At 41.4% G+C, this 23,182-nt stretch overlaps 1 protein-coding gene across 4 annotated transcripts; it reads left to right on the top strand.

Moving 5' to 3' along the window:
• The first annotated feature begins 104 nt into the window (after positions 1-104).
• ttyh1 (tweety family member 1) lies at positions 105-23,166 on the top strand. 4 transcript variants are annotated; one of them, XM_058647724.1, is made up of 16 exons: positions 105-300; positions 886-1,031; positions 4,740-4,905; positions 6,435-6,664; positions 9,013-9,124; positions 10,447-10,784; positions 13,096-13,191; positions 13,576-13,648; positions 15,842-15,917; positions 16,074-16,129; positions 17,272-17,364; positions 17,459-17,551; positions 18,036-18,175; positions 19,008-19,175; positions 20,610-20,688; positions 22,076-23,166. In XM_058647724.1, exons 3-16 carry the CDS (start codon positions 4,771-4,773, stop codon positions 22,157-22,159), a joined length of 1,773 nt encoding a protein of 590 aa, XP_058503707.1. In that variant the 5' UTR covers positions 105-300; positions 886-1,031; positions 4,740-4,770; the 3' UTR covers positions 22,160-23,166. The 4 variants fall into 4 exon arrangements, with proteins under 4 accessions (XP_058503707.1, XP_058503706.1, XP_058503708.1 ...); XM_058647723.1 differs by lacking the exon at positions 105-300 and having other exon boundaries at positions 670-1,031; XM_058647726.1 differs by lacking the exon at positions 105-300 and having other exon boundaries at positions 688-1,031; positions 19,008-19,068; positions 22,076-22,165.
• The last annotated feature ends 16 nt before the right edge of the window (positions 23,167-23,182 follow it).

The raw sequence follows: 23,182 nt of genomic DNA, 5'->3' as shown, positions 1-23,182 counted from the left end.
CAAATCCACTAAATGCCGCTTTCTCCCCCTCTCTATTCATTGTTCCCTCCATCACTCTCCCTCCCTCCCTCCCTCCCTGCTCTTTTCTCTCAGCATCACTGTTCCCTGGGAACACACTTTTTTTGTGCTCAGTATTTCATGTTGCTCTCTCCTGCATCTCCCCCCCACCTCATGTTCACGTGTGCTTGTTCGCCTCTCTTACTCTGATTTTATGTGCACTTCTACATCACATTAGTGCTTGACACCTCACAGACTAACGGGGCTGACATAGGCAGGACTTCACTGTTTTGCATCCAATATGTGAGTGGCTTTTTTTTTGTCTTTTCTTTAGTGCACACACAGTCTGTCGGCTGGCTGTTGTTACGGTTTCTCAGGGTTCAGTGTTGGTGTAGTCTGGGCAGAGATTGGTCAGGTTGATGGGAGTGTGCGTGGATGTTGGTGGGGGTCGGTGTTAGGAGCGTGCCGCTGGTATTTCAGTATAAAATGGAGTGAGGGTCCGACCCCGTTAATCCCTGTTAACAGATTAATTATCTTTGGGAAATATCGTGTCACTGTTGTGTTGTGAAGGCGCTTTGGCATTAAATTACGAAGGGCTACAATGCAATGATAAAGACTCCCTTAGGGGTGTCTCCTCAATCTTAACCCCCCCCCCCACTCTCTCTCTCTCTCTCTCTCTCTCTCTCTCACTCTCTCTCTCTCTCTCACTCGCTTACTTGCTCCCCTCCCATCCATCAACACAAGCACCTCTCCACTGTCACCAGACAACGATACAGTCATTGGCAATTTTAATATTTTAATATTTGCAAGAATTATCGGCTTATTTTTTCCACCCCCCCTCCCCACTTCTTTTCTTGCCCTGTGACACATTATTGGCATGTCTCCAAGCCATTTTTTCAGGATGATGTTTTTTCAAGAGCATCAAGCGGTGATGGCTGGCAGTACACCTCTTTGAGTGGGTACATATTTCACAGACACCGGCGACGAGAAGAGACAGAAGGAGAGAGAGAAACCTCCCGACACGACCGACAGAGGTAAGAGACGGCTCTCGCTTGTCGATTACAGCTCACTTGTGGACGTAGTGGGAGGAATTGACGGATGATGCTGTAATGATTTGATTACATCCAATAATTTTCCACCCAATTATGCTTTCATCCATCTCATATTTCTCTCCCCACCTCTTTAATGTGCAGGATTATTTCTGAATGTCTTGTTCCAAATTGGATATTGTTGATGTTTTGATATCACTGTTCGCTCGTTACAGAGGGCTGGACTCTTACAAACATCAAAGCACTCATTTGCTCTGACTTGCTGATTGTGAGCCGCACTCACCTTCAGTCAGATGCTCTCACTTTAAAGGTCCATTGCTGGAATTGAACATTAATTTCTGAATGAATGTGAAATGGATCTGATGATTTTAATTTTATTTAGCACATTTTTCTTTCCCTGTGACTTTATTAGACAAAGGTAATTTGTAAGCCTTCACAAAGATGTGAATTTATCTCTCCTGGCTGATATAGTGTGTCTGGAGGAAGTAATGCTTTCTCATAAATTACAGTCATTAAGGTTGTTGTTAAGTGGCTGTTAGACGACCACTCGGGCTGTAATGTGAATGAGAACAGATTTTATGAGGAAATTTCAGCAGTAACATTATTAACACCCTCTGATTTGGAGACTTGTATTCTCACATACTAAACATAAAGGTGATAGTGATTTTTCTCATGCTGAAGGTGGTCCTAAATTCATCTGACAGAAATGCTCCAGCTTCATTAGCTGCCTCACAAAATGGCCCTTTTCTTGACATTCAGACATCATGGAGTCTCGAATCATGCAACTGATTATTCTACTCCGTGTTGTCTGTGCTCTGTGCAGACAGAACCCAACAAAATCTTTCTACTGCCTTTTTTTCCCCCTTTTTTTAAAGGACAAAAGCTCAAGGTTGGGTGAGATTCCATCTCCTTTATTCTCCTTTCCCCCCATGATACCTCATCACCAACTGAGCTTCAGCTCACTTTTATTTGCCTTTAGTTATGCAATGGTAACAGACATGATAAGCTTGCAGAAGACAGCAGCTCGAGGTTTCCTCTCCTGAGAAATCCTCCTTCACTTTTATCATATTGCTTTAATAACTTTTTTTTGGCACTGCAGCAGAACTCAGTCTGAACTCTGACCTCATTTCTGGCATCACTTTTTATTTCCTCAGTCATGCATTTTGAATGAATTGATATTGTGCAAGAAATGATAAGACAGTGGGATGTAAGCAGGGAGGTGATTCGTATGCTTTATCTCTTTGTTTGATAAAGTATGCATGGTGTGTTCTGCTTGGGTCACCTGTTGTTTGCCTCACAGTGAAATTCATCATTAGTACTGAGGCTGTCATCCATCACTCTAAGTGCTTGTCTATATTGGCCAACTTTATCAGCCACAACCAATAGAACTGACTCTTCCTGAATCATCATCATCACGCCTTTATGGTCTCTAAACTCTGACAGATGCATCCCATAGACCCACCAGCGAATCTAATCGTGTAAATATGCATAAAAACGACATCACAGCAGAGTACTCTCAGCTGTTTCCACTGTTGATGCGTGGTGGACGGATGTAGCTGTCACAGTGTGTGTGAAGCGTTATGTTCGGCTGAGTTTTAATAAGGGAAATGGAGTTTAAATGGAGTATTGGCACTGATTCCATTTGTGACAGTTGGGCTGCTGGAACCATTAAGGTGAACAGACTTACTGTAATGGATTCAGAGCCGTCCACTCTGGCCTGTGGGCACAGTGTTAACTTGTTTTGGACCACATTTGAGCGGGGAAATTGTCTGTCACTGAATTTGACACTATTATCTGGCAGGGTGTTTAACACAGTTATGCAGTGCAGTGGATTGTCAGCATGAATCCATAATGGGAAAAGCCTCACTTGTGCAGAATACTGCACTAATTGAAACTTGTGCTGAATAAAATAACAGCTGCATTTAAAGATAATAAAATCCTGCACAGCTGTTTACTTCAGAGTCTGATGCAGAATTGTGTGTCTGTAATATCAGCAGTGAGCTGAGCTGTATAACCTTTTATACTGTATTTAAGCACCAGTGCTGCTGCTGTGAATGGTTCCCCCAGTACTCTGGTCTTTTGAGCTGTCTGAAAACATCCCTTTCTTTAACAGTAAAGCTCTGGTGGTCTCTTAATCTGGGCAGCCAGTATCTGAAGCCAGCCAGGCTCGATCTTGCCCTCTGTTCCCTCTCTGTGCTTCATTGTAATGAGGATTCCAGTGTGTGTTTTGGCTAACCGGATTTGTATTTACCCTACTTTCTCCCCCTTGGCTGGCTTTAAGTAAGAGATGCTGAACACTTAACGATAAATCCGTCCTTTTTCACATCATGGTCATCGGGTTATATCATATATATACTTAACCAGAAAGACCTTTTCCAAAAACTCCATATAATACTCAATAAAACCCATAAAAAACTAATTTGTTCCATGTGGCCACTATGGCAAATGTTTCTTATCAAGTTATGAGAAACGTCTGTATCTAGCAGCCAAGGTTTGTCATGTAATGGACTCAAGGCAACATGCCACAATATTGTTCTTTTATTAGAAATCTGTTGCCAGTAATAATCCCCGCCTGAAGTATGTGTGTTTCAATCTCGGGGGTTGAATTATAGAACAGTCTAACAGATTAATTAGTTTCATTATTAGAGTAGAAACATACATCAGTTTAAAAGAATATACAAAACACACATTTTAAATAAATGTAAGGATGAAAAACAGCAGTTTTATCCAGGACGGTGATGGAAATGGTCGTGTTTAAAGCCAGAACATTAAGAACTTCTATGTAAATATTTGGCGATTGGGATAAAGTGGTGTATAAATTGTAAAGTGTAATAGGAATAGAGTAGATGTACATATAAGTTTATACTTCTGCCTACTCCTTTTCAAACATGTGACGAGATGTAATTATTGCACATGTGTTTGAAATAAACTATCTATCTAACTCCAATAATAGTGTCCTGTGTTAATTTAAATGACACTATTGTTGTGTCATTTTGTCTCGAGGAAGCCAAACTCTGTTCTTTAGCTCATTTATCTCACAAACACTTTACTGAGGCCGTACAATTAATCATTTTCAAATCAAAACAAAATGCAATTAGCAAAACACAAAGGCCACAATTCAATTGCTCTGTCTTTGAGAGTTCTGTGTTGTGTGCCAATTTAAATAAAAACAAAAGTGCAAGCCATAAATGTCAGAAACAATTGATTTCTTTAAGTTCATATACTCCCATCAGACTGTAGCAGTTAGTATCTTCCTTTAAAACTATAACACAGTAAATATTTAACTGACGGTTGATTTAAATTGTTGAAATCAAATCACAAATGCAATATATCAGATAATTGCAATTGGACAATTAACCAAAATCACTCTGCCCTGCATTGAACTCTGTATGTCCTCACAACTTTAAAGGTCTTTTTAGGCATGTAGTTGTGACAGTTAAGGTAAGGGTGAGGGGTTGGGAATGCATTATGTCTATAAGTGTGTATTTGCATGGGTGTGTAAATGCGTGCACACTGATTTAAACCCTTGAGAGTTAGTCTCTCGTAAGTATAGCTGACATTTTGACTTGACTTTTCTCAGGTGATCTCTGCTCACAGATAACGTTAGGATGGACTCAGCAGAGTCTTCATCCCTTACTTTCCTCTCCTCTGCCATGACTTCACTCTCTGACCCCTCTGTCCTCCCTCCTGCAGGGTGGAGGAGGGGGACCAGTGGCGGTAGAAAATGGCTGCCATGACAACGGTGCCCAGCTATGCTCCTTCGCTGTGGGTGAGAGTGTGCCACGCCCTCCCTCGGCTGGACCTCACCATGCAGATGAGGGACAATGCGTTTGTCCCTGACAGCTGGGAATATCAGCAGGTAACACACACACACACACACACACACACACACACACACACACACACACACACACCTGCTCCGGCCGCTCACATGACACTGTCACCACCTGCTGTACTGGATCTGTCACCCTGAAGTGCTGCATTGCATAATAATCACAGCCCTCCTCCTTTATTTGTACTTGTAAATGCTCAAGAATATTACTTTGAACAGTGTAGTACTATGATTAAGTTCCTGGGTGAATGGGCAGTTTGTTCTACATTAAACCATAAATTGCTCCATAAACCCCTGCAATGTGCAGAGCTATGATGATGGCCCACAGACTTCTTCAAATAGGCTTTTATATACCGATTAATTACCTCATCATTGGCGGGAAGATGGCAATGGAGCCTTGAGCTATATTCATTTCTCTACTTTGCTGCACATGCTTTAAAGCACCATTTCTACCAATGCTTGCACTTGCAAATGTGAGATTTTTCTGTGCTGTTCTGACTCAAATAATGCACAAAATACAACACAGAGTGAGTCTTCTTGCAGGTTTCCATGGTTGCTACTGTGTGCATGTGTCTGAACTGTGCAGCTTCTGCAGCAAAATGCTAAATCTCTCTCCTCACAAACACACTCTCTCTCTCTCTCTCTTTCTCATATGAATGCTCCAGCTTCATTGCATGTTTGTGACTCTCTGTGGTACAAAGATGAGGGAGGACACAAATTATCCTGCTGAATTGAAAGACAAAAGAGACTGGAAGTGCTCTGCGAGAGGGAGTGAGTAATGCAGGGAGGTTGCCGAACAGAGGACCGAGAGAGAAAGAGAGAGAGAGAGAGAGAGGGCAGAGCCAGTGTGAGTGGGAATGAGAGAGAGTGGCAGTGAATGTATTTAAGTAGGTCACAGATTATTAATAGAGATTCAGTGGTGTGGATAGAAAGAAAGAGAGGGGAGAGTGGGGGAGAAAAAGAGAGGGAGCAAGTGAGAGTGTGGGGGAAAGAGGAATGGATGTAGTGGAACAATGTGGAGGGAGGGAGGGAGGGGCTTCAGAGAGCGGGAGGTGAGGATGGAGGAATGGGGAGTGACAGACGGGCAGATGGATGAAGGATAATACTGTAGATATGTGTTGGAGGGAAATGCATTTCAGCAATGTTGACTTTGTGACATGGAGCCTGATCAGAAGCAAAGACCGATATGGCTTAGTGACATTCATTTTCACTATGGTGAACTCACAGGTCAGGGATAAACCACGTAGAGATGGCCAAGTAATATTTCAAATTGACTGTGTTGAGTTGCGTCCTTTCCTATATTGTATGTGTAGCATGTTCAGTGTGTGTCTGAATCCCACAGCTTTGAATCCCGTCATTTAAATTCTCCTTTTAATCACCATCTCCTGCTGCTAATGGGGGCGTAACAATATGACAAGATATGGAATTTAATAGGATTAGTTGGTATTTTACCCTTCACTGCTCTTCTCTTCTTGTAAATATGGTCTTAAAGTAGCGTTTTGCAAATGCACTGACTCATGCACAGACTGATCTTCTGCTTTCTCCTCCTTTCTCAGACTCTGCTGGTTTTGTCCAGTCTCTCAGCCATCGCTCTGGTTGTCTCCCTCTTGGTGGTTCTCTCCTTCCTCATACACTACTGCTGCTGCCACCGCGGTGACCGGGGCGAGGGGTCAGAGGAGGAGGAGGAGGATGAAGACGGGAGCACGGGTCACGGTTACAGTGGCAAGAAGGGGCGGGGCATCTGCTGTGTCACATGGGTGGCAGTGGCGTCTGTCACACTGTGCTGGTGAGGATTCAGATGACGTTATCCACCACAGAGTTCATTTATTTTACTACATTATGCACAAGTCGTCTTAGTATACTCAGATCTCTCACTTTAAAGGTCCAGTGTGTATGAATTAGGGACAGCTATGGTGAGACTGCAATCTTTTCTCAAGCGTATAAGGGAATTACAGTGGCCTTCGCATACCAGAAAGTATGTCATTGTTCTTCGTTTGCATCGCAAGCTTCTGTTATAAAACATGAACGCAGGCTGCTGTAGAAACGTGGCGGCACAAGATGGTGGCTTCTGTAAAGCACAGCCCTTACCTAAAGTACATGTACAGGCCTTATTGTAAGGCTATGACAACCTAACGAGTGATTATACACTTATATAATAATTGTCATAATCTCATAAATGTTACAATAAAACAAATACTATCCCTTAATTACAAATCATTCTTTATTCAGAGGAAAACGAAATCAGAAAGTTATAAAAACTCAGCTAACATGCAGTTAAATTATACCTTTATTTAAACTTCCATTCTGAACATATTATTTTTATAAGTAATATATATATAAGTAAGTACTTTAACATTGTGGTTTTTAAGAAATGACTGAAGTAACAGATTTTAGTGGTTTCCAACCCGATGAACACTTCTTTGAACCCAAATCTGGGTTTTGTTTTCAGGACATTTTTAGAAACTATTCTTAAGATAAATATATCATGTTAGTTACTGAGCTTTTGTGTCACTGATAGGTGGATTATTTTCTTATTGCTTTACTAGTTTGGACTAAGCCAAACTAGTATAGCCTTCTATTTATTGTTAAGTGGTATGGATCTGTTCATGTAACCCTCAGACAGAAACCATACTATCTTTAAAATACTTTATGTTATTATTTAATGTATATAATGCATTAACTTATTAAATTATCCGACAAATGGAGCAGGGCTATAAGTGCGATGAAAATGTAGCGGAGTGATATAAAGTTACACACAAACACTTAAGCCAAGTGTTTTTTGTGAAGTGCAGAACTGAGAGTAAATGTACTTAGTTTCCATCACTGCCTTCTAGGCTCAACATAGCAACAAGGCTGTGAATCACAAACTGTCACTCACTCTGTCATCATGTGCTTTTCAGACTCACACTCACTCATCACTGTCACTGGAGAGTAAAGGACGTCCGGGTGACAGCTAATGGTCATGTTATGTTGGGGTTTACCAACCACAGGCCAGCAGAGAGTGTGTGTGTGTGTGTGTGTGTGTGTGGGTTTGCCCACCTACAGTCATTTCAGATCTTGTGACCATGCAGTCATCAAGTCAGTACATTGCCTCAGCTGTACTTTCCACAGAACTGCTCCTTGGTGTTTGTCCATCACACTCTTGTTTAGCGAGAAGATCCTCTGCCCATCAGACCTTTTAAATCTAAAGCTACATGCCCGGCTGTGTGCGCTGTAACACAATTACAGCGCAATTGACTGCCTCACCAGTGCTTGTTATCATATTCCAGTCCATTCTCTCTACTTTTAAGTGCACCAAGACTGTTGCTGTAATCACAGAACACAATGTACTGGTGACATATTTCAGCTGTCCTCATGATGTCATCACATGCTGACTCTGGGCTGCTGTGATGTCGCCCCCTTATGGAATGCAACGTAGTGTGATTGTGATGGTCTGCAACGCAGCGCTCTCCTCTGATGCTCAGTGCAAGAGACTTGAATGAGAGAAATAATGCTGCAGTTTTTCCTCCCTGAACGTATTTCATGTGAACACCTCCTTCTCTCCAGATGATGGCTTTTGGCCACAAGTACAAAAGCGGCGTATGTCATTCTGAAACGCAGCCGCATCAGTCAGTGTCAGCCCTCACATTTGCCAGCTTGAAATGCAAAGCACACACAGTGTGACGCAGACACACACTCCTCTTTGCCTTCTTTGCTTTCTAATCTGGGTCACATACTTTGTAGGAGATTGGGCCATACCATTCTTCTGACGTTTCAGGGGATTGGATGAACATCTGGCCCCAGCCTTAATCTGAATATTTGAATGACAGAAAGATGTGTAAACATGTCGTTATGTTTAACATTTCTAATATTTCCCATGCTGGAGCTTAACCATTGAGTGCTAAGAGGAGGCTTTTCCCCATCATCTGTTTGTTCCTTCTCCTGCGTGCTGGCTCCACTGATGGTATGCCCATGCAGAGCAGCCATATCACATCCTCAGTAGCTCCATCTCTTTGTGTCATTTAAAATGTACTTACACACTGAATTATACATTACATTTATGCCTCTGCTATCTGCTCCTCTATCCCTCTCTGCTCCTCACACATACGCCCCTACAGTGATTTCACGACTCTTTTTTTTCCTTCTTCTTTGCAGTGTTGCCATAGGCATCGGTTTCTATGGCAACAGCGAGGCTAATGATGGGATGTATCAGTTGACCTCGTCTCTTCTCACAGCCAATTATACGCTAGCTTCCATCGATCTGCTGGTGAGTGCTGCGCTCCGCAAGTAAAATGTCATGCAGACGATCCACCATGCTACCATACTCTGTGTGTTTGTGTGTGTGTGTGTGTGTGTGTGTGTGAGAGAGAGAGAATGTACTTCTTTGATGTGGTCTGCAGAAAGAGAGAAGGACAATTAGATAAAAAACTTTTGGTTTATTGATTTTGTTGATGTGGTCAGACAGTGGTTGATGTGTCAGACTGCTAAATGTCCCCCTTACTCTGCGCTCTCAGGATAATGCAGCTCAGCAGAAATGTGTACATTAACAAATGCATATCTCTGGATGAGAGGGAAAAAGTGTCAAGTGACAATTTTATTTAGAGGTAAAAAGTAACAAAGTTAAAGCAGGATTTCTGATGTGACCCTCGAGTCATCGAGCAGTTACATTAGATACCATGGAAAGAGACAGAACAGGTGCTTATGAACCTTAACTACCCCAAAACTACTACTACAACAAAAAACATTTTAAATGCAATAACAAAACAATATTTTCCACATATAACATGATGATAAGATTTACTTTGGAGGGTTTGTTTTAACCATCATCATTCCTGATCATTAGAAAATCAAATCAAATCAAATCAAATCAATTCTTACTGGATTAACAGGGAATTTACATCTATGCCAAACAAAGGGAACAGAAGTCAACATTTTAGAATATAACTGAAAATTAAAACCTAAGAAAGAAAGAAAGAAAGAAAGAAAGAAAGAAAATAAAAGAAGACAACCCATACAAAGACACTTTAGGTTGCACATGCATTAAAAAGTCTATAAAAGTTAAAATTGTACTCTCTTTAGTGAAAATAAAGACTTCTTAAACTTTGAGAGAAATGATCACATGGTCACATGATCAATCACATGGACATTCAGTGCAGGAGGAGCCAGAGAGAGAGAGATGTTCTCTACATTATTATTATTAAATCCATACATTTTGTTTGTGTAAGCTTCAATAAAACTTTCATTTCATAAGTAAGTATTTTTTTTAAAAAGAATACAAATATGAAAGAAAAAAACAAGGAAAGCAATCTGATAAGAAGAGTCCATGTTGTTTGAAACTAGAAACTACAACCAGGCTGTAAACAGAGAGTATGATGGTGTTTGATTAGGTCCATCATTGTTGGCAGCAGAACCTGAGCTCTAACTTGTGTTTTAGATTATAAGAGATATTTCTTTGCAGACAATGAGGCACCAAGGTTCCCCAGCATCTTCAGTTCTCCACCTCCATAAGCGACCTTGACTTCATATACATAGCTCGTGTGTGGTTTCCAGCCCACTTATCTCCCCACACATTCTTCCATCCTCCTCCAGATTTCAGACACCATAGCGGGGTTGCAGCTGTCCATCTCAGGACCTCTGAACACAATGGAGGAGCTCTTTACTGGCAGTAAACCCTTCCTGGTATCCACGCGGAACTGCAGGAGGTTATCTGACAACGTGATAAACCTCCTGTCCTCCATCTCCTTGGCTCAGTTCAGTGTTGACGCAGGGCTGGGTAATGACAGCAGTGTCAGCGGGGCGTCCATCATACCCCTGACCCCAGTCCCGCCCTCTGTGGCTCCTACAGTGGTGCCCACCAGCAGCCTGGTGCCCAACCCCTTCTCACCGGGCTGGGCTGCCAACACACTGATGGTCAATGAAGACTACAGGTGAGGCTTAGATACACTTATATACACTTATAATGGATTATTATGAAATATGCAACATTTATGCCTTAAAATATCTAACACCGACAAGGCTTCCTGAGTAGTGTACTCAAGAAATCCATTGTTCTCTTGAAGGTAAAGAACCCGTTCAATCGTCCCATTTTAATGATGTCATCCGTTGTGCAGAGCTGCTGCTGTTTCACATGGGCTTTGCCTTTGAAGGTTGCTGTAAATAATACACTTTTATACCTCTAACTGCTCCTCTGACCTCAATAAAGTGCCAGCACTCTTCGGTGTGAAGGCACATATCAGCTGGTCCTGTAAATATTTCACAATAATAGCCTTGTTGAAAAAAACAAACAAAAACGATACAAGATGTGTTGTGTTTTTGAGTTTGACGGTCGTTCAGTCTTGACAGTCAATTGCTGTGTGGCATGCGCAACTTGAGTTTGGGGGAAAAAGACTGCGAGGATCAGTCACTTAATCAGAAAGTGGGATCATGAGCTTTGGATTGTCCACTGTACAATAAATACACAATTCACACGCAAGAGCAACAACCTGTAATGCTAATATGGATCAAACAGAGACCGTGTTAAATTAGTCTGAACATGAGAAAAATGTTGAGTACACAAGGCATCAAACCAAATTCCATAGTTATTCCGAGGAAATAACCGCCATTATGTTGCTTAATCGTTAACATTTATTCTCATATGTGAAAGTTAGTTTCGAGAAACTAAAAAAAAAAATAGCGTTAATGTTAATGAGAAATTCTCAGAAAATGTAGTGATTTCACCATGTACACGAACAATTGGCAGCTTTCTTGTCTGTTTAATGATGTCTCTGTCTCCAAATTGAGATTTATTGTTTGTTCTCATAAACCTTCTTTTTTTTTGTGGAAGTTGTGCAAGACATAATGATCGCACTTGAGTGTGTTTTTCCTGTCATTAAGTTTTCATTATGTTTCCCTCCAATAAGATAATCAAAAATAGCTTACAGAGTCAAACTTCCAATCCATGCGCTTGTGTAATGATGTGATTATTGACACAATCTTGTAAAATCTCTGGCATCAGTTTCATAAATATCGACGTGTACAAGCTCTTACCGTCTCTGTCACACCCCAGTTCTCAGCGCCGTAAGAGACACATGAAACTGTTCTAGCCAGACTCTCATAAATGTTGCTTGTTTATTAAGTTGTTTTTGTTCAGTTAATGCTTTACATTCCTCAACAGTACACACAATATTGATGGGAGGCTTTTCCATTCCATGTTTCATAATGAACACACTTTATTTCATTGATTAATTAATGAATAAAAGGCCATTAACATGACCCAGTACTGATAATGTCCAGTAATTAACATTATAAAACGCCTGCTTCACATAAACAACTGAGAGAATCCAAACACAGGGGAATTCAGTGGTGCCTCCATTTAAACAGTGAGAGGTTAAGTAAGGTTCTTCTTCACCACACAACTTTCCTGACTTCATGAAGTGCTTTGTCTTCTAAATACACGTTTAGTGCACATGAAGGCAAAAACACTAAAGGGAATGCACTATAAAAGTGACAGTTTTACACAGACATTAATCGATACTCCAGATCAAAGTCATAATACATGTATTTTCAGGTGTTTTTATTTGAACTATTTCAACTGTTCAGAGAAATATCCTCCTCTTCCTCCTCCACTTCAGCAGAAACAGATTAGCTGTCACGAAATAGAAAAACTCATTAAATTTACTGCAAAAATTGTGAAAGCTGCTCAAATGAAAGGTGGGTGTGAAAAAGAAGAGACTGAAAGAGAATGTTAGCCCAAATCTGTCTTCAGTGTGTTCATTATACAGAATGAGTAATGAATGAAAAAGCTGATGAACAGCATGGGAGACTCTGGGCCTTTCTAACAGCTGAGACTTTGACCTGTCACATCAGGAAAAGCTTAACACTTAATTATAACAAAGGCTCAGTTGTGTCCCAGTGAGTCATGACAGTGTCACAGTCAACCAAATCATACCCCCTTAATTACACTTACTCTCTATTGAAGCAACTGAATCTGATGACCAAAATAAACATCTAATATACATTATACATACAAGAAAACATGAAAACAAAACATCCCTTGTAGTTATGTAATAATGAATCAGTACCCTGGGGTATAGCATACAAACAACAACAACAAATTAGTTGGTCAATGTTAACATAAAGTGCAGTTAATCTCAGGTATCTCAGTTAAAAGCCATTAAAACAAGTATAAATGGACCTTGAATTAGCATTTATGAGAAAACCTTGCACAATGAAGTATGTCATGTTTCTTCTTTATCATAGGTGGCTGTCATACGTGATGCTGCTGCTGCTCGACCTCATAGTGTGTCTGTTCATTCTGCTTGGACTGGCCAAGCAAGCCCGCTGGCTGCTCATCCTGTGAGTACACACACACACACACACACTGGTTTCCATGACTTCAGAGGACATTGCATTGACTTATATTCATTTCTTGGAGACTTACTCGAACCAATTCTAACCCTGACCCTGAACTTAACCTAACCCGGACCTCAGCCTAACTTTAAAACATGCCTTCACCTTAAAATGTAGTATGTTATGAGGATTTGATTTGTGTCCCCATAAGGAAGTCAAGTCCCCACAATGTGAGTGTGTAAACAGATTTTGGTCCCCACAGCATAAGGAATACTTACACACACACACACACACACACTTTTGTATCTTCAAACACAAATCATTGCTACACCGATGATCAGTGTGTGTGTGTCCTCTCTGCTGAAGAGTGTGTGTGCTGTTCTCCCACAGGATGACCGTGCTGGCGTGGATGGCTCTGTTCCTGAGCTGGGGCTCCCTGGGTTTAGAGACGGCCTCTGTGGTGGTGAGTAGAACTGCTCACACTGTGATGCTGAGCACAGCCATGACTAGAGGCAGGGAAGGAGGGGAGGAATAGGAGGAAGTGAATGGGGCTGTCAATGGAGGCATTGCCCACATACAACAGAGGGAAGAGAGCGCCTTAGGAGGCTGACCCATGATGGTCGGCCACAGCAGTGAGTGTGTGTGTGTGTGTATGTGTGTGTGTGGGTTCTATGCCCATTGTGCCCTCTGTGAAAAGCCCTGCCTCCTAGGAACACTGCAGTCGTGGCAGAAAACCAAAAAAAAGGCAGGAAAATGGGGCAGAGATTAAAGATTCAACGTGCGTGTCCACAAGCATGTTTGTGAACAAAGTGTGGTTGTGCAGCAAAGTGTGCGTTTTTCATGTATGTGTGCGTGTGTGTGTATGTGTGCGCGAGTGCGTGGGCGTTTGGCTTCGAGAAGTCGAGATGGAAGACGAAGAGAGGAGCTTTCAGCAGAGAGTGGAGAGGGGGAGGGAAGAGCTGGAGAGAGGAGTGCGTCTTGAGATCAGAGAGAGAGAGGGAGAGGGAGAGAACTTAAGTGATAAACAGAGATAAATAGAAAGACACAGAGAGAGACAGAGTGGATTGTCCATGAGTCTTCCATCAGCAGTGCATTGCTTGAAGCTGTTGCTGTGCTGGGGCCCCTGGAGGCTTCAAACTGAGCACACATGGAAGGTGGAAGTGCAAGTGTAATCCTGTGACAGCAAAACTCTCCCAGAGTGAGTGTGCACAAACACATTCACTATCCATAAATAAGTATTTATCCCTGCCCCGGTGATGTTTGTCCTTCTTTAGACAAAGATCAAGTATGTGTGCATTCACCAAGTCACATGACTCCCAGAAAATGTTAAAAAAAACAAAGTAAATACAATAATAATGTAATGATGTAACATGTATAATCAAATAGAACTGTATAAAGTGTGACCCAGAAAAAAGTGCATACAATGTAAAAATCAAATGATATTTACCAGCAACAAGGCAACAATATACATCCACACGTTACAATAATGTACACACATAGTGCAAAAAGAGACAGTAATAATGAGCAGTGGTTTCCTTTATATACACAGTAGTGACAAAAGACACTTTGTGCAAAACCATTTTTGTCACATAATGGTAAGTATGTCTCTATAAAAAAAGCATTATACAATAGAAGAAATGAAAGCTCTTTTTCTCACGTGCTGCTGGAGCCATGTGCAGCTGAAAATCCAGCTGTGCTTTTTACATCTAAACATGACACCAGCACCAGTGTCCTGTGTCCTATACAGGAAACAACCCGGAGACCTTTATCACTCTGCAGCACAGACTAAATCTTTATGTGCATGTTCTAGCTCCCCTGTGAAGTTTGGTCGTATTCGTGGGTGTGTGTGTTTGTGTGTAGTAGTCTCCTCATGGAGACCAAAACTTGGTCCTCATGAGGCAGAATCTAATTTCTGAAGAACTGGTTAGTGATAACACTGACCAAATGAATGGAAGTCAATGCAGTGTCCTAAAAAAGAGGAGCTCTGTAAATCCGTGCGTGTGGAGAGAGTAAATGGTGGCTGTTTTTTGGCACTGCTGCCAGTTTTTAGGAGTTTGTGTGTCATGTGGAGCTGGTGGGAGACGTCCCAAAACTGGTGTGTCCACACAGAGCTGCTCTGTCCCTGGTCAGTAACAGAGAAACAATGGGCCAGCTGTGGGCCTGCCCACTTTATTTTCTCTCAGGTTGTTGCTCCCCCCCCATCAGTTGTTCAGATCTCTGCGTGGCTCTCGCTCCCTCTTCTGGCGGGGTATGTTTGTGGGTTTGCATCCTTCTTAAGAAATAGGCCAAAGGGTATGACGATGTATAGAGGCGATTTTGAAAGAGGTTATTTGGGGGGGGAGTATAAGAAAAATGAAGCGGACTGTTAGAATGCAATGCAAGTTTTATCCAGGGCAGTGTGTGATGCAGGCAGATCGATATTTTCCACACTAATGTGAGCCGCTGTCAGATATGTGACGAGGTAAATATGTCAGTCGGTCAGTGTGTCTGCTAATTTCTCCCTTGTGATCATTTTCTCTCACCCTCCCTCTTTATTCCTTCTCTCTCCCTCTCCTCCTCCTCCTCCTCCTCCTCCTCCTCCTCCTCCTCCGTTATTGTTTTTTCTAATCTCCTGTCATCCTCCCTCACTCTCCCTGTCACTCCTCTGCACTGTCAGGCTCTCAGCGACTTCTGCACAGACCCAAATGCGTTTGTCCTCAACTCCACCAACTTCAACACCAGGACCAGTTCAGGTACAAAATGAGCAGAGACAGTTTGTCTTTTCCAAATCTGCCGTGAACATTCGTGTGTTTTGTCAGCAGAAATCAACACAATAACAGTTAGATGTTGACAAATCTTTTCCATTGTGCACTGATCTGTTGTGCGCTGGTGTTTTGTTGGTCATTCAGATGTGTTGGATTATTACCTGACCTGCAGCAGACGCATGAACAGTCCATTCCAGCAGGTAACATGACCTCTCTCACTCTCCCTCTCACTCACTCACTCACAGGTTTCATATCTGCTGATTATGTGCACGTGTTCTAATGTCAGTCACATTAACACAGACAGTACAGTAACAATATGATAATCAGTCTTGTATAAAGTACCTAAAAGTGAGACTTGAGTAAAAGTACAAGTATGTTACCAGAAAATGACTTTTGTAGAAGTTGAAGTCACTTTTTATAATATTACTTAAGTAAAGGTCTGAAAGTATATGACATTTACTGGACTTGAGTATCAAATGTAATTTTCTGACATAAAATAGGTAGGATTGAGCGATGGTGGCTCAGTGGTAGAGTGAGTTGTCTTGGGTTCAATTCCTGGCTCTGTGTCCTTGAGCAAAGACACTTAACCCCATGTTGCAGCATGTGAATGGATATGAAAGATGTGTGAATGGGTGAATGTCAAAACTGTAGTGTAAAGCAGCTCAACAAGACTAGAAAAACTCTATATAAATACAGACCATAATACAAACTCTTCTTCCTCTGATTGTATTTGGTAGTAACGAGTAACAAAGATAGTTAGAGAAAATGTAGTGGAGTGAAAGTAAAAGTTGCTAGTATTTGTACTTTGTTACATTATAATAATAGTATGGTAATAATGCAAAGTTATGAGAATGACGATCTTAAATGATTAATACCATACTATTACCATGCTGTTTCTGTACAATGATGAAGATATGTAAATGTCAGTCAGATCATAACATAATCAGACTATGCTGTGTAACATGCAAACAGGAACATTAGTGGCAGATTAGATCAGCAAACTAAACTTGTTCTTATTCAGACTGGCTGCATTATTGGTGTCAGTGTATCCACTTTCACCCAAAGTGGATGTTTTACTTTGTGGGTGGATGTGCATCTGTTGCAGTCCTTAAATGATTTGCTCCGCAGATAAACAGCTGCACCCTTAGTTTATTCATTTATTGTTCGAAATTGAATATACTACCTATCAGTATGTTTGGACAATCGCTTCACATTTACATCTTTGTTTTGTTCTAGCCTTAGAGACAGACTTTTTGTATACTTTAGGCATGGGCCTTATTGTATGGAGGCCAACCTTCATGTTTATAAAGCAGACATAACCTCACTGACACGGTGGCTTCAGGTGCTGACCCAGTCTCAGAGGGCGCTGTCAAACATCCACTCACATCTCTCCAGCCTGGACAGAAATGCTCTGCCGCAGTTCCCCAAAGCTGAGGTATGTGGCAAAAAGATATTCATAAGAGTGATAGTTTTTGCCACACATGTATGACGTTTTTTTAAAAATGTTCTGTTACTCTTTCTCTGCACAGAAATCACTCAGGGAGGTTCAACAGATGCTCAACTCCACAGAGGGAAACTTCCATCAGCTGGTGGCTCTGTTGAACTGCCGGGGTCTGAATAAGGTAATCCATACATTTTTTTCCACCTCTGACCCCATTTAAGATTAAAAACATTGAATAATGTGACATTTAATTATTTGATTACAAAGTAATCCATATGCTATTTCAGATTACAACATGAAATCATGAGACAAAAAGTAGAAATATGAGTATATACACTCATCGCCCCCATCACTTCCTTAAGCACACTTGTTCAACTTCTTGTTAATGCAGATATTTAGTCAGCCAATCACATGGCAGCAGTTGAATGCATTCCGACAGGTAGAGTATATTTAAAACTAGAGCTGCAACTAACGATTATTATTATTTGGTCCATAAATTATCAGAAAACCTTAGAAAATGTTGTTCAATCAATTATCAAAATAGTTGTCGATTCATTTATTAATCGATTAATAATCGATTAATCGATTCAGCTCTAGTTAAAAGAACTTGCTTCAAAGGAAATGTGAGTACACATATTCTTTGTTTTTCTGTTTTCTACTTTTAGGACTACATTGACTCACTGAAAGGCCTGTGCTATGATGGCATGGAGGGATTGCTCTACCTCTCCCTGTACTCTTTCATCTCTGCTCTGGCCTTCACTGCCATCCTCTGCTCTCTGCCTGGTGCCTGGAGGAGCTTCCCCAGGTGACTGTGAATGTGTTTGTGCACAGGAAGAAATGTGAATATTGAAATGTCATGTTTTTTTTTTAATAACTGTCCTTCAGAAATAAAAACAAGTTTCCTCCCACAGTCCAAAAACATGCAGTTTTGGATATTAGGCAAAGTGGACTCTCTAAATTGACCGTAGGTATGAGAGTGGATGGTTGTGTGTCCCTGTGATGGACTGGCGACCTGTTCAGGATGTTCCCCGCCTTTCCAAGACCCTCATATGGAGGATAAAGTGGTAGAAGATGAGTGCGAGTGAGTGAGTGAGGACATTTCTTATGCTCCGATGAGTCCCTGCAAAAAGTCAAGTGAAAGGGACCATAAATTGATCCTAATTTGAAATTCTTCATAAACAATATATCCATGTTGTCCTGTTGCATGTGCAGAAGGACTTATTGTATTCATGAATGACTTGTTGCATGGCTTATACTGCTGTTATACAGCAGGAAGGAAGTGTTTTGTTTTGAAAATTGCATGTTCAACATTATCCTTGAGAAATATCAGTGTCATCAGTGTTTCACTGTTTCACAATTATATTATAGAAATGAGAGATTTGCTTAGACCACTTAAAACCACTTCAAAACACATCAGTTTACAGTGAGATTAGATTTCTTTGAATATTAGTGTCCAGTAACCAGTGGTGCCTGATTGACCATGATAGCCGGCCACAGAGAGTGGTTTAATGGGAAGTATTTGATTTTGAAAAAGATTTGAGAAGTTTCTAATTATGAATAATGAATGTAGCTTGGTAAACAGACTTGTCATTGCTCATCTCTGACATGAGGCACTTTTCTGTCTCTTTCATGGACAGTGAGTCAGAGGAGTACGAAGACTCGGACAGCGAGAGTGAGGACCCCTTCACCTCCCATCAGGCACGTAGACAGACGGCCTCGGGGTCTCAGCGAGGGGCCATGGCCCCCTTCTATAATTACCCGGGGGCCGGGTGGACACCCCCCTTTTCTAGCGCGCCGCCCCTCCCGTGAGTAACAAAAGACCCACAGACACATAGACAGACAGACAGACGGACAGACAGAACATGCCACAGGTTGCAGAGGGAGGAGGAAGTTTTTGTTTTTGTACATCTGTATCCAACACACAAACACACAAACAACACATACAGACACACATACGAAATCCTCTCCCTCCATAGTTACTGTTGTACTGATGCTGCACATAATACACACTCATCTCTACATCAGTGCAAGTGCAGTGTAGTCAGCTAGACTCACATACTTTTGTCCATACAGGATTTATGTATTTATCTACTGTATACATTTTATAATCCATGCAGGATTAGTCCAAATCCACAGAGCTGACAGGTTTAACACATGCATTGCAGACAGACACACAGACAGGTCAATATGGACTACAGTGTAGGCAGAGAAACAGACACAACTCCAGAGGTCTGTCTGTCTGTCTGTGTGTCTGTCTATTCGTCTGTCGAGTGTTTCCGGACAGACGGCGTAGGCCCGCGCGGTCATTTCACAGATCTCGTCTCTAATGGCGTCGTGTCTCCTAAACAGCAGTAAACTACTGCTGGTCATTGACGAGGCAGTGCTCGTAAAAACCCCAGTGGTGTGAGACTCGGGTTGACTATAGGTAACCCTCCTGTCCCCCGTCCCCACCCCCTCCAGCATCACTCTCATCTGTCTCCTCACTGTGGTGTCCAAATCTGTCAGATTATCTCTCTGGATCTGTCCTGCTGCCTTTCTCTTCTCCATCCTTCTTGCTTCTTTTTTCTTTTTGGTTCTCTCGCTTACTAACTTTCAGTTTTCTCATCTAATTACGTTTTACCCCCTTTCTCTCTCTTGTAAAACTTGATGAGCTTAGTTAGTGCTGCCTAATCATGGACTATCTAACTTATGCCTGACTGTCCCATATCCAATATTAACACTAAAATAGAGTGAGAGTGACTGATTCTGACACAGGTTAACACAGTCCACTCCTCTTAAATTGATTGTGCTCAGGATTGCTCTAAAAGCTTTCTGGGGTTTATAGTGCAGATGAACAGATTCATTAGGAAAACAACATTATAGCTGAAAGAGCTGGGACTGGTGGGTCACACCCAGCTCTTAATGCATGTAATTGCAGATTATTGCATAAATCCTGCAGTTCATCATCATCATCATCATCATCAGTCAGGAGTGGACTGTTCGCCTGCTGTTGCTGCTCCAGCAACAGCGGTGCTAATACCTAGCAGTTATCCTGAGCGATGTGTTTTTCAGCACTATATTTCTAACCACTTTCTCCTTCTTCCCTATTGCCTATCCTTGGCTTCCATCACCCTGCGGCCTCCCCGTCCCCATCCCCTCTGTCCTTTTCAATGTGTCTCATCCCTCTTCCCTCTTTTCTTCATCCTCCATTCCTCCTGTCCCTGTCTCTTCTGTCATGGTCTCTCTCTATCTCTATGCAGGACTCCAAACGTTTCCTCCAATGGCAACCCTGGCTATGAGAGCCTTCCCTTGACTGACAGGCAGTCCCCACCCCCCTCTGTGAGTTCCTCTGTACCTCTGGCACCATTATATCACTGCTGTTAGTGCACACGCTCGCTTCAGTCATCAGTAGCAAACGGACGAACGTGGCGGCGAGGGGGTGAACCTCGCAGGACTCTGTGGGCCGGCTTTTTGTTCATTTTTCTAACACTGCTTCAAAATGTGCACGTGAATATGAAAGAGGTGTGATGTGATTTGTCGTTTCACTTAAAGGTTCAGTGTGTAACAAACGTGGGACTCTTTCGCTTACCTGTCCCTTTTCCTATGGCAGCCTTTGCATACCAGGAAGGAGGGACAAATTGTGATGTTACAAACATTCCACTTGGCCATGGGCTAATGTGATCCTTCTGTGTTTGGATAGTGAGCTTTAGCTTTGAAGTGCAAAACATATGTTTATATTATTCAAAAACTCGCTTTTGACCGTTTCTTGTGTGTGTGTTCTTTCGGCCTTCGCTTTAAGTCAAAGGACTCTACCTTACTTTTAACAACAAGGGACAGCGCAGTACATTAACTTCATCGACTGGATCCATTGAAAAATGATCGTTTAAAAGAGAGACTGAAAGTAAAATGTGCAAAATAGTAACCATGGTAACAGTATCAATGAGCTCCACTGTGGTGATGTTGTTGTTGTTGTTTTAGACTCGCCTGGTTTTTGCTGCATTTGTGACATCACAGTTCATGCACAGAGACCAAGCACTGGTAATGGAAATGTTGTTGCCTTTTCTTTTTTCTTTTTAGCAGCTTCTCTTGTTTTAAAAAGTCTCAGGTAAACCTGCAGATGTTTGTGTGAGGCTGGTCTGTCTGGTCTGGTCTGATGGACAAGATGGCAGCCTCTGTGGACACTAAATTATACACTTTAATACTTACATGTATGTGTAAATGTTACACACTGGACCTTTAAACTGAATTGAATTGAAGCGCTCTTCCTGTTTTGTCGTCACTATCTGGCCATGTTACTGTTTTAGTGAATAAAGCAGTAATACAGTCACAGTGGAAATCATTTTTTGACCATGGTAAAAGGAGAAACAAGTGTCTGTCTTGTGTCAGCTGCATCTTATGGTCTTTCACATTTTATGGAGCCTGGAGTTCCATTCTCTTCTCCTTTATATGACACGTGTTATCAAATGAGCTCAGTTTCAGTCCAGCGCTTCACTCATGAAATCTGAGCACACTAAAATGTGCCGAGGGAAAACCATAAGATGTAGTTGAATACCATGGGGGGGAAATGTAAAAGTGCCTCTTTGGCCAGATAGTGAGAAAAACATCTGCTGTCTTTACAGGATCTTTGTAACGTGTATGAATAACATTCTTCTCTCTTCTCTCCTTTTGTGTTATTTGTTTTACTCCACCTTTGGACTATCTGCTGTCATGTTTTGTGGACACACAGTACTCTCCCAGCATGCTGACTGGTTATGGGGGAAGTCAATCACACCCCAACCCCGCCCATTCCAGGAACCTGTATTCACGTTGATTATTATTTTTTTGTTAGGAAATGTATAGAAAAAAAAATTGTTTAGTTTTCATATGAATGGACACTTTACTGAAATGAAAAAGAAACTAATCTAAATAAAATGAATGCTAGGTGTGAATTCAAAGTGCGTAACGTCAGTACCACTTAATATTATTATACTGTTATTGTTAAAAGCACTTAAAAGAAACGGGTCTAAGTGAGCTGTTGATTTAACTGACAGTGGTGATGCTAGTAGAGATGGCTGTGCTAAGTTATGAACCAAGTCCCCTTGGTCTGAACTCTTTATTCCCCTTGTCTGTCCAAACTCTGTGTCAACTGTGAACAGTGGTGCGGCAAGTCAGAATGGTATTGACGTTAATACGTTGTAGTTTTATATTCTTAATTGTATCAGTACCACCGGTTTATTTTCAAGTTTTTATATAAATATTGTTGTAGAAAAACACTGGCACGTAGCAACATCACACATTTTTTTTCTGTGGTTATGCAGTTCTTTCACTTGGTTCTACTTTTTTTTTTAATTATTATTATTACTTTTTATAGGTGGCAATTCTGTATTTTCCTTGTATTACCTTATGGTATTCTATTCTGTATATCTCACTGTCTATAATATCAGAATAATCATGAACCTTTGCTCTAAAAGAAAAAAAAAATACTGGAGGGCTATCATGACCCTGTTGTTATGATTGAATGGATCCCACAATCTACCACTACAAATCCCATGCAAGGACAGAAGGTACATAGCAATATGATACTTGCTACTGGTGCTGCAGTAGCCCTACCGTAACTAGCAATAATAACAATGTATAGCATTGGGCTTCTGAGATCTCTCCAAGATTTTTTGTGTATATATGGTATGGTACGTTGGAGATTTCATTGAATCCCTCTTCTTTGCCAACTGACCTTGTTAACCCTTGAATTGAGTTTGTATGGTTATCAATGCTCCTTTTGAATGGCATCCTTTTACACTTGAGAGTCTAATATAAATAAAAATAACTTCATTAACGTGACACTGGTCTTCATCAT

Source organism: Solea solea, chromosome 13, assembly GCF_958295425.1.
Source record: "Solea solea chromosome 13, fSolSol10.1, whole genome shotgun sequence".
Lineage (NCBI taxonomy): Eukaryota > Metazoa > Chordata > Actinopteri > Pleuronectiformes > Soleidae > Solea > Solea solea.
Note: the sequence above shows the minus strand (reverse complement) of the source record. Positions and strands in the feature narration are given on the sequence as shown.